This window comes from Mytilus edulis, chromosome 9, assembly GCF_963676685.1.
Source record: "Mytilus edulis chromosome 9, xbMytEdul2.2, whole genome shotgun sequence".
NCBI lineage: Eukaryota > Metazoa > Mollusca > Bivalvia > Mytilida > Mytilidae > Mytilus > Mytilus edulis.
In genome coordinates this window covers 60,750,135-60,761,533 of record NC_092352.1, presented here as the reverse complement: position 1 = coordinate 60,761,533, position 11,399 = coordinate 60,750,135, and the positions used below count along the sequence as shown (strand labels likewise).

The 11,399-nt window shown below is 33.1% G+C and overlaps 1 protein-coding gene across 1 annotated transcript; it reads left to right on the top strand.

Annotated features, from left to right (window-relative positions):
- The first annotated feature begins 300 nt into the window (after positions 1–300).
- Positions 301–7,331, top strand: LOC139490381 (uncharacterized). Its single transcript, XM_071277193.1, has 4 exons — positions 301–691; positions 1,353–1,513; positions 3,046–3,236; positions 7,102–7,331. Exons 1-4 carry the CDS (start codon positions 587–589, stop codon positions 7,152–7,154), a joined length of 510 nt encoding a protein of 169 aa, XP_071133294.1. The 5' UTR covers positions 301–586; the 3' UTR covers positions 7,155–7,331.
- Positions 7,332–11,399: the final 4,068 nt, after the last annotated feature.

The following is an 11,399-nucleotide window of genomic DNA, read 5'->3' as shown; positions in this document are numbered from 1 at the left end:
CTTTGGGAAAAAAATAATTGTACATTTTCTTTATTTCTGTGAAAATAATTTAAGTTCTTGGATTATCCAGAAATGTCAAAGTTTTTATTTCACTGCTATTTACAAAAATGTTCCAGTTCACATAAGACATTTTGGAAGCATGCATTTTGCCTAAATTTCAAAGCCTGTTTGTGAGATATTTTTTCCTTGAAAAATTTGAAATTTACGACATTTTAGAAGCCCAGCGACGATATACTGTTATATTACGTCATAGGAGTGAAAGTATTGGATTTATTTTACATATGAAATGATCGGATTTATTTCACATGTGAAATGATCGGATTTATTTCACATGTGATAGTATCGGATTCTATTTCACTGGGAAGTCACGTTATTTCATTGCATGCAATGTCATAATACATTTTAATTATAGAGGTTTTTTGTTCTTATGCTTTTAGGAATATGTTAATACTAAAAATGTTTAAATACTTGGCTAACGGAAGATATAACAATTATCTCCCTTTCTAAAGATTTTACACAGATATTTGTGGCATGCCCTGGAAATCAACAGTCAGTATTGACCACTTGGGAAAACCCAAGCACGGGAATGGACTATGACATTGAAAACATTAAAAACCCGTGTACCAACATGAATAATCAACACATTAGGAGTACAATGATTGACAAATGGGATGTGTTACCTATTGACCAGGTAAACTATTATATAACTTATAAATAATTTTACTTCCTAACAGGTATAAATTAAATCTAGTCATTCCTTAATTCGCATGGATTTTCTTTATTCGAGCGTCGCTGACGAGTCAGACATCTTATTACATTTCTATCCTGTTACACATGTATTATCAGTAATAAAGTTATATTTATAAATAAAGTGTTAACTTAACCAATTTTTTTCGAAATATTAAGGATTTGTTATCCCAGAAATAAATTAACGTAGCTGCATTTGACAAAACATTTAGGTCCTTCTATCTTTCAACTTGAAGTTCGTACTTTCTTTAGGCTTTTTTTCTTTTTATATTTGAACATCGCTGACGAGTCTTTCGTAGACGAAACCCGAGTCTACCGTATAAAATATCCAGGTATCTATAATTATTACATTCAAAATGGATTACGTTAGAACTCCTCTCGACTGATGCATTTATGTTTTGTAATATACTACAAAGATTTGCGATGTTTTAAGCATTGCACAAAATACCAGGGCTACATTTTCTGAAGATACACAACAATCATTGTTTGTGCATTAATCATATCTTTCAAATCATAAAAGCATGTGTAATACCCTTGCGTATTTACTTTAAGACTCAATACTGCATTGAAATACATCTGAATTCAAAGTTATATTTTCATTTCAGGTCAAAGTTGAGCTATTTAAAAATGGAGAACTAGCTGTAGAGATTTACTTTGATGGCCATGGTTCAACAAAGTCTGATTGGTTTTCAAAAGATCGACTTCGTTCCAATTCGTTCAACGACTTGACTCAGTCGTCTACCACCAATGTTTTTTCAATGGACGGGTAATTATAGTCAAAGAGAGAGAGAGAGATTTGTTGCTATTTTACATATAATTGTTCCAGCCTAAAAAAAAACAATGTTCTTATATCATCGGCAACCTATATTGCTAAGGTCGTGCGTTTCCCTCCATATTGTGTCTTTTTTGCACTATATCCATCGCAGGTGCACTGATTGACATATTAGTTATTTAGAACAGGGTTTATTTATTGGGTGTGATTGGACTTTTTTCAGCACAGCGACTACATTTAGATCGCATTCGTTGATTGATGAATATGTTAATAAAGTATAATAAAAAGTATAAAAAATACCGACCTCCGAGTCAAATTCAAAAATAAAGCGTGTACAAAAACTGACAAAAGCAAGCGCTATCATTCAGACAGTCGGTTTTTCTTCAATTTTAAATCGTTTAAAATATGTACTTTATAACTTCCACAATGTTATGCTACTAAACAGTATGGACGTTACGCGCGATCGATGCGATGTTCGTACCTCATTGGAAATTCGGTGTAGTTGGCAAGTCCAAAATATATAATTGTGTTATATCATATTCATTGCTATTGTACGTATTTTAAAAAATAACGATTTTTAGAATGAAAACGAAAAAAATTAATGTTGAAACTATGTTTTATGCTGCATGCGACAAGCTTCATTTTTAAAAAACGGCGATTTTTAGGTTATCCCGCGTAACATATTTCATTTATTGTAACCACTTAACTATGGTTTTCGTCAAAACTATTTAATATTTTGAAAAACGTGTTTCCATTATTAAACAGAATGGTTCATTCAGTCTTTTATGCATTTTTATGACGTTATGATGACGTCACATAAAAAAACGCGATCCATACTACAAGGACAAATCTGTCCCGCGGGAAAAAAATCGGATTCCAGATTTGAGAATCAAAAAACATTTATCTAAAATGAAAAAAAGTTTAGTATTTGTATTTACTACATCAATGTTAATTTGCTTAATGTTATGAATTTAAAGACAAATATCCTGAAAAATGATATATGGTAATTTATGAGCGATTTTTCAAAGGCTTACAAGTTTGTCGCACCTCCATTTTTTGACGTAAAAACGAACTCAACTCAAATTTACGTCAATTGTTTGCTTATCACTTCTCTTATAATGGTAGAATTTTATGATTTTTTAAAATGTTATTTTTCTTAAATCTTCAAAAAACTAAAATACATCAATTTTCGATAAGTAGTTAAAAAGCGCCGTCGATTTTGCGGAGTCTTACAAGAATGTCGCACTTGCTTAAAAACAACGTTTCAGTCGAATTTTCGGTTTGAACGTTACGAAATATTCGCGACGTTGTGTTTCGCTTACATGTACGAACATCGCGCGTAACGTCTTCAAGGTTTTTGACCATTGATTCGCAGTGTTGTCTCATTTGCAATCATATCACATTTCGTTGTTTATTATGAATAACAAAATAATAGATAAAGCGATAATAAAAATCTACATAATGGCTCTGTCTCTGTTTATTTTTACAGCAAGTATAATAATGTATCTCCTTGTTTTTGTAAATAGGGATCCAAAGTATGCCCGCCATTTATTCATCAGTAAAAGATACGGAAGTTGTAATTCAGACTATGGTTGGTTTGTAGTGAGTGACATCTCTGACGCCGCTAGCCGTTCTTGTTACTTTGATAGACTACCAGGAAAGGCTTATCCATATATTTTGTATGGCGCTGATCAGCATGTGGCAAGATTTAATTATGGTAGGTCAGGCGTTTTGGTTCATGGTTAAATACTAAATTACGTCGAATATACATTTACTGTAAATTCAGAAATTAATATTGCGAGGTTTTTATTATTGCAAAAAATGCTACAGAGTTGTAAACCCCATAATTTAAACTCTCATTTTGAAATATTTTATATGTATTAGACAGGACTTTTCACAGAATCGTTAAAAAATTAAAATCGCATTCAAGGTGGTACCCAACACCTTGACTAAAATTAATTTTGCTCGTTTAACTTTCATTAAATTTTGACAAAAAATTTACTGACCCTTTGAAAAAATTATAAAATTTCAAAAAAAAACCAATCACTTTCTCGGTAAAAAAATGATTGCACAAACACTCCTTTTAATCATTGAGAAGCTTGATATTCTCGGTAAAAAAATGATTGCACAAACACTCCTTCTAATCATTGAGAAGCTTGATATTTGCGTATAACAATACAACGTGATTAAAACTTTTAGCTGATTTTACAGAGTTATCTCCCTGTAGTGTTAGGTATCACAGTAGGTCTAAACTTACAAAATAGCAATAACAAATGTACGCAATAATTTCTGAATTTACAGTATAATAATTCCTTATTACTTTCAAAATGATCTAACACTTTGATTTGTGCTTTGTGCAGCTGTTTTAAGGGTATCACCAGCCCAGTAGTCAAAACTTCGGTGTTGACATGAATATCAATAATTTGGTCATTTTTATAAATTTCCTGTTTACAAAAGTTTGAATTTTTCGAAAAACTAAGGATTTTCTTATCCCAGGCATAGATTACCTTAGCCGTATTTGGCACAACTTTTTGGAATTTTGGATCCTCAATGCTCTTCAACTTTGTACTTGTTTGGCTTTATAAATATTATGATATGAGCGTCACTGATGAGTCTTATGTAGACGAAACGCGCGTCTGGCGTACTAAATTATAATCCTGGTACCGTTGATAACTATTTACACCACTGGGTCGATGCCACTACTGGTGGACGTTTCGTTCCCGAGGGTATCACCAGCCCAGTAGTCAACACTTCGGTGTTGACATGAATATCAATAATTTGGTCATTTTTATAAATTTCCTGTTTACAAAAGTTTGAATTTTTCGAAAAACTAAGGATTTTCTTATCCCAGGCATAGATTACCTTAGCCGTATTTGGCACAACTTTTTGGAATTTTGGATCCTCAATGCTCTTCAACTTTGTACTTGTTTGGCTTTATAAATATTTTGATATGAGCGTCACTGATGAGTCTTATGTAGACGAAACGCGCGTCTAGCGTACTTAATTATAATCCTGGTACCTTTGATAACTATTTACACTACTGGGTCGATGCCACTGCTGGTGGACGTTTCGTCCCCGAGGGTATCACCAGCCCAGTAGTCAACACTTCGGTGTTGACATGAATATCAATAATTTGGTCATTTTTATAAATTTCCTGTTTACAAAAGTTTGAATTTTTCGAAAAACTAAGGATTTTCTTATCCCAGGCATAGATTACCTTAGCCGTATTTGACACAACTTTTTGGAATTTTGGATCCTCAATGCTCTTCAACTTTGTACTTGTTTGGCTTTATAAATATTTTGATATGAGCGTCACTGATGAGTCTTATGTAGACGAAACGCGCGTCTGGCATATGAAATTATAATCCTGGTACCTTTGATAACTATTAAATGTATTTAAATTGTAATTTATGAAGTAATGAGTAAAAGAGGGACGAAAGATACCAAAGGGACAGTCAAACTCATAAATCTAAAACAAACTGACAACGCCATGGCTAAAAATAAAAAAGACAAACAGAAAAACAATAGTAAACATGACACAACATAGAAAACTAAAGAATAAACAACACGAACCCCACCAAAAACTAGGGGTGATCTCAGGTGCTCCGGAAGGGTAAGCAGATCCTGCTCCACATGTGACACCCGTCGTGTTGCTTATGTGATTACAAAATTTTAATCCGGTAAATAGTCTAATTCGGTAGGTCACATTCATAAAAGGGAAGGGAATTGTAGTTACGACGTAAGGAACATATCCGATATCATTTGTGAAACGGTTATTCCATAACGGTCAACCAACTCGTGATGGCGTCCGTAAAGTAAGGTATCTTAACTTTTAGCAAAAATCGTATTAACATATATATATATATATATATATATCTATATTGATGTGTACCTTTTCTTAAATTCCCCGATTGCTCATGCAGTTCTCGCTATATTTATTTTTCGTCAATTTTACTTGATCGTATCATAATTTGAAGTGTACCTGCTGATACGAGTACCACGGACTTTTGTCCTAGGTAAACATTTGACTTATTGGAGACCATATGACAAGTCTCTTATAATAATTATACAGTTTACAAACTTGTAATATTATAATGTTCGAAGAGAAAACGGGCCAAAACAAATACTTGTAATTGTAAATAATGAGATGCTGTAGGTCCTTGACTCAAAATTCATATACCCACAACACTAATAGAAAAAGTGTGTTTATAACTGTTCTTCATATCATAGACATATCTTTGTTTTCGTAACGCAGGAGAATCTTACACTTATGTACATTCTAATACAACAACGTTTGTAACGTTCATTTTGATTGGATAACATCACTTATTTACATGGCATCAATTGGCAATTGATGTTATGGGACGTACGCACAAGCGCAGACGGCATATGACAAATTTTAAATACATGTTTTAGCGTTGTTTTCTGTCAAATTGGGGATTTGATGGTCGCAAATATCCGTTTACTGTCTCCGCTAACGCGTCGCCAGTAAACTTAATTTGCGACCATCAAATCCCCAATTGATGCCGTCACAGCTTAAAATACCATACAGTTATCTCCTAAATGTATGTCAGTAGTGCCTGCCTAGCTAATGACGTACATGGTTTGGCTACGATGCTGGTTATGCGATTCTCCCAAAGTAAGCAGATTTTGGTTGCGTCAAAACAAAATGGATAAACGTACATCAGTGATACACTTATTGCCTTAAACTGTTAATGGCACTGTTGAGTGGTTTTATAGAGTAAAGGTCGACATTGCTACTTTACGATGCCATTTCAAAACGAGGCTGCATTGTTAAGTATTTAAGCAATATAACACTTCTTGTGATAGATTAATATTTAAGTGCGTAAATCAAGTGTAGGGTGCAAAAGATGTGTAACCTACATTTTGTTCAATTCTAAAAGCCTTGATAAAAGGGTTGATGAATAAGAGTTTCAGACACCTTAGGGAGTGCCAATTGTAGACGGTTCTGAAAATCACTAAAGGATTTTGATCTAAGCGTCACTGATGACGACACGCGCGTCTGGCGTATTAAATTATAATCCTGAATACCTTTGATAACTATTTCTAGTATATATATGTAGCTATTAACACATCAAACGTGGTATCGGATGTGGTCTGAATATAAATTGACCTGCACGTTATAAAATAATTAGATGCACAGAGTATCTTATATGGCTTTTTCAATATTAAATCCGTATCAATCCGAGACAGGAATATAATCCAAAGATCTCCCAACCGTGACTGATATCGAAACCATCACGAATAGTTACAAATAAACTCATCATAGATTCCAGGATAACATTTTGTATTTACGCCAGACGTGCGTTTCGTAAACAAAAGCCCATCAGTGACGCTCGAATCCAAAAAAGTTAAAAAGACCAATTAAAATACGAAGTTGAAGTGCATTGAGGACCAACAGTACGAATACCGTTGATCGTATAACACTTACAAGATATATATTTGTGCGTGTATTTTCCACAAAAACAAAATTTATTCTATTTGAAAATATAACAAAAACTGTATTACTAGAATTCCCTACCATAATTATTCGCTTTAATACTTGTTCTTTTATTTTTCAGTGAATGAAGTAGACTTAGCTGACAAGATGATTATTTCAATCTCAATGGTTTGAAATTCAAAACAATATATTCTAATTGAAGTTATAAAGACAGGAAGGAACATAGTAATTTGTATATATATTCTCCAATAATTACTAACAATATAGGTCCATAAGACGTTTAATCCTTTGGATTTAGTCTGTGTTTAATTAACTGGGCTGAAGAACGTCCATAATCTATTTTTTTCATTTTCAAACTTCAATTATAAATTTATTATAAACTATAATTACATTATTCATTTTCTTAATTTTGAAAAAAAGAAACTGTAGAATGGACCGTCACTGTTTTTTTTAGCGCGGTGTATATGTAATCTTAAACTGACCCAGATTACTCATAAATACATTTTTTTAAATATCTTAATGGATTTGTTTGCTATACGATACACACAATTGATAATGGAAACGAAGAATGCCCGACCAAAGAGCGGAAAACAGCCGACGGTCCAAATGGTTAACAACACAGTAAAGACCATTCTACACCCTGAGTCGGGCGTCAGCCCATTTAAAAAATCACACTTATTAACTTCGAAACATTTAAATGAACCAAAATGTAAAAAACAAAAAACAACAAGATAGATAACGACTAGAGGTTCCTCTCTTGTGACAGACACAAACAACGCAGAGGTGTTTACACAAATATTATTAAGGCACTACTAGTAGCAACGTACTGACATACAAGCTCGAGATCTCAATTAAACTGATTGACATATTAAGTCTTCATCATATGAAAATCAAGCACAATCCCTCCCGTACGGAGGTTAAGTATCCTACCATCATAAAACATGTTTTAACATACCGTCTTTTAAAAGTAAGCCCTTGATTTATCCACATCCTCACGAAATATAGAACTGTTACAATAGGGGTAAAAGCTGCTAAACCCCTCCGCGTTGTGTGTTTATACTTTTGTTTGGTTTTATAATGATTAAGATAATAACACAATGTTGACTACTGTACCCCTCTTTTTGACAAACCCTCTAGTGTTGGTTAATACAATGTCAAGTATAAAATATGACATTATAACGGTTCTCTAGATATAGAGCGAACACAATGTGTAACAGTCGGACAATATTAATATATATATAGATAATTTAATGCTCTAACATAGGGCGTTCCTGATGAAGGTAATTCAAGAAAAGTGATTTGGACGCATGATATTATTAACGTGTTGTTTTCGTTATTTATTATTACATGAACATTGAAACCAAGGAGAAATATATTGAATTTTGTGCTTCAAATCCACCAAAACATTCATGGTATAAATAGTAAAAAACAAAAGTACCGAACTCTTGAGGATAATCCAAAACAGAAATCCTGAAACAAATGACAAAATCAAAAGCTCAAACACATGAAACAAATGGATATCAACTAACATATTCCTGACTCTGTAAGTTATTTTCTTGGTGAACTAAACCTTGTCATAGCTAGCTAAGCCTTTCACTTCTATTACAATCGCATAGAAATTCCATTATATTGACAACTATGTGGGAAAAACAAACTGTCTGTTGTAGGTCTGTCTTTCAAAGGGGAAGTAATTCAATTTGTTTCTGTAAGACAAGAATACAAAAAGGTATCATTAGTTTATATCTATTCATAATGAACTCTGATAGAAGTTCATATGTTGCATTTATGTTGCGTTCGGAGGACGTGTTTTTTCAACAGACTGTCGGCATTCCAATGGGAACCAATTGTGTCCCTCTTCTTGCCGACTTGTTTCTTCATCATTATGAGGCTGACTTCATACAAGAACTTCTCAGGAAGAAAAATAAGAAGTTATCAATATCCTTTAACTCTACTTTCCGCTATACAGATGATGTTCTTTCACTAAATAATTCAAAATTTGGTGACTATGTTGAACGCATCTATCCCATCGAACTAGAGATAAAGGATACAACAGATACAGTAAAGTCGGCCTCATATCTTGACTTACATCTAGAAATTGATGGTCGGGTCGGTTCCAAACAAAACTTTACGACAACAGAGATGAGTTCAGCTTTTCAATTGTGAACTTTTCATTTCTAAGTAGCAACAATCCAGCAGCATCTGCATACGGAGTATATATCTCCAAATTGATACGATATTCCCGTGCTTGCATTTCCTATCATGATTTTCTTGATAGAGGGTTGCTGCTCACAAGGATGCTATTAAACCAAGAGTTCCAAATGGTTAAGTTGAAATCATCACGTCGTAAATTTTACGGACGCCATCACGAGTTGGTTGACCGTTATGGAATAACCCATTTCTCAAATGATATCGGATATGTTCCTTACGTCGTAACTACAATCCCCTTCCCTTTCATGAATGTGACGTACCTAATTAGACTATTTACCGGATTTGTTATAACATGAGCAACACGACGGGTGCCACATGTGGAGCAGGATCTGCTTACCCTTCCAGAACACCTGAGATCACCCCTGTTTTTTGATGGGTTTCGTGTTACTTATTCTTCAGTTGTCTATGTTGTGTCATGTGTACTATCGTTTCTCTGTTTGTCTTTTCATTTTTATCCCTGGCGTTGTCAGTTTGTTTTCGATTTATGAGTTTGACTCTCCATCAGGTATCTTTCGTCCCTTTTTTTTGCATATAATAGATAATCAAAATTTTAGATATATAAAAAAAAACCAACAATTGGCCAAATAAAATAATAATCCGCCTGTGTTATCTACAGGGTTGGACAGCTAATACATCCAGTCTTATGCCGTTTTCGTATATTTTTTGACAAAAAAAAATAACCTTAGGTTAATAAATGTTTGACAACTATTATTATACGTATGGTCCTGGAACACAATTATCGATATAGTCCCTATTGCGGACAGTATGTTATTTGCGATTTTGTATACCCCTTTCAAATTCATGTTTTATGCCTCAAATAGCAAGTAGCTAGGGGATGAAATTACACTGTAAAAAAATGGGTAATGAATTTTAAAGTAAAGTAGTGATTTGGTCCAGCTGAAATTGGTTAAAAATTAGCACTTCGCAAGCTGTCAAGAGATTTCAAGACGCCCTTAAAATAAAATTGTTCATATTTTGAGTAAGAGCCGATGAAGTTATAATTTTGATATAATTTGTCCCAACGTAGTACAACACAATGTAAAAATATTATATTGAGAAAGCGCAGGATTTTTTTTTAATTTTCATTAGTTGTCTAAAAGAATTGCACTATGAAATAATTGTGTTCTCGGACCATATAATACACTGAATTAGATAAGAGTTGAAACTGAATACATAAACATCCAATGCAACAAGTGTAATAACAACCACTTTTTAAATGTATTTTAAAAAATTGTTGCATCTGATATTTGTTTCCCAGTCAATATTAAAAAAAAAACATTGGCTGTATACATTTTTAATATTTATTTTTCTTCTCTGTATCAATCTGATAAGTGAATAATTATTTTCCGCTGAATATGTAGTTGGTTCTATAATAATATCAAAAAGGAAATTGGGAATATGTCAATGAGACAACTACCCGGCCAAAGAGCAGATAACAGCCGAAGGCCACCAATGGGTTTTCTATAACAATGATACATAAATTAACAAAGGACTACTAGCAGTAGTACTCTTCAACCGCTGTCAACGGTAAGTGAGCGGTTTCGGACACCATCCATCCTTACTAATTAGATAAATACGTTTTATTTGCACAGATATCCAGTTTTGATTACTTGTAATGTGTTTAGTGTCAAATTCTGCATGTGTCTATATCAAGTCAGAAGCTTTTAATCAGTGGTTGTTGTTATGTTGCTTATGTATAAGTATCATATATGTTTTCGTTCATATTTGTCATCTCGGGGCATTATGTAACTAAAAATTTGGTATTGTAATGCCATTGTTGAAGGACGTACTGATATATAGTTGCTAGTTTCCATCTCATTTTTCTTATTTTTTTATGAATTCTCCGTATATGCGACATTTCTGAATCTGATTTTCTCAGCAACTTTTTGTCTACATGTATGTCTATGTTAAAACTCATCATGGTTTATCATGTTCATTTTTGTGAAAGAAATTTAGAAATTTCATAATCAGATTCCATATATCCTTGACCTTATTGTTTTTAGACTTTCTTGGTAGTGTAAATATACTCTTATTTATTTGAAGTTCGTAAAAGGTATATTTACGTACAGAAAATCCGTATTTGTTCAATACATTGATATTCAAAGAGTTTTTCCATATTACAAGTGACTAAGAGATTATTAAGACTTCCAAAATCAGTAATAAACCTCAAACATTACTTTAACTTTACTTTGTTTTCGTTTGTTGCAAAAT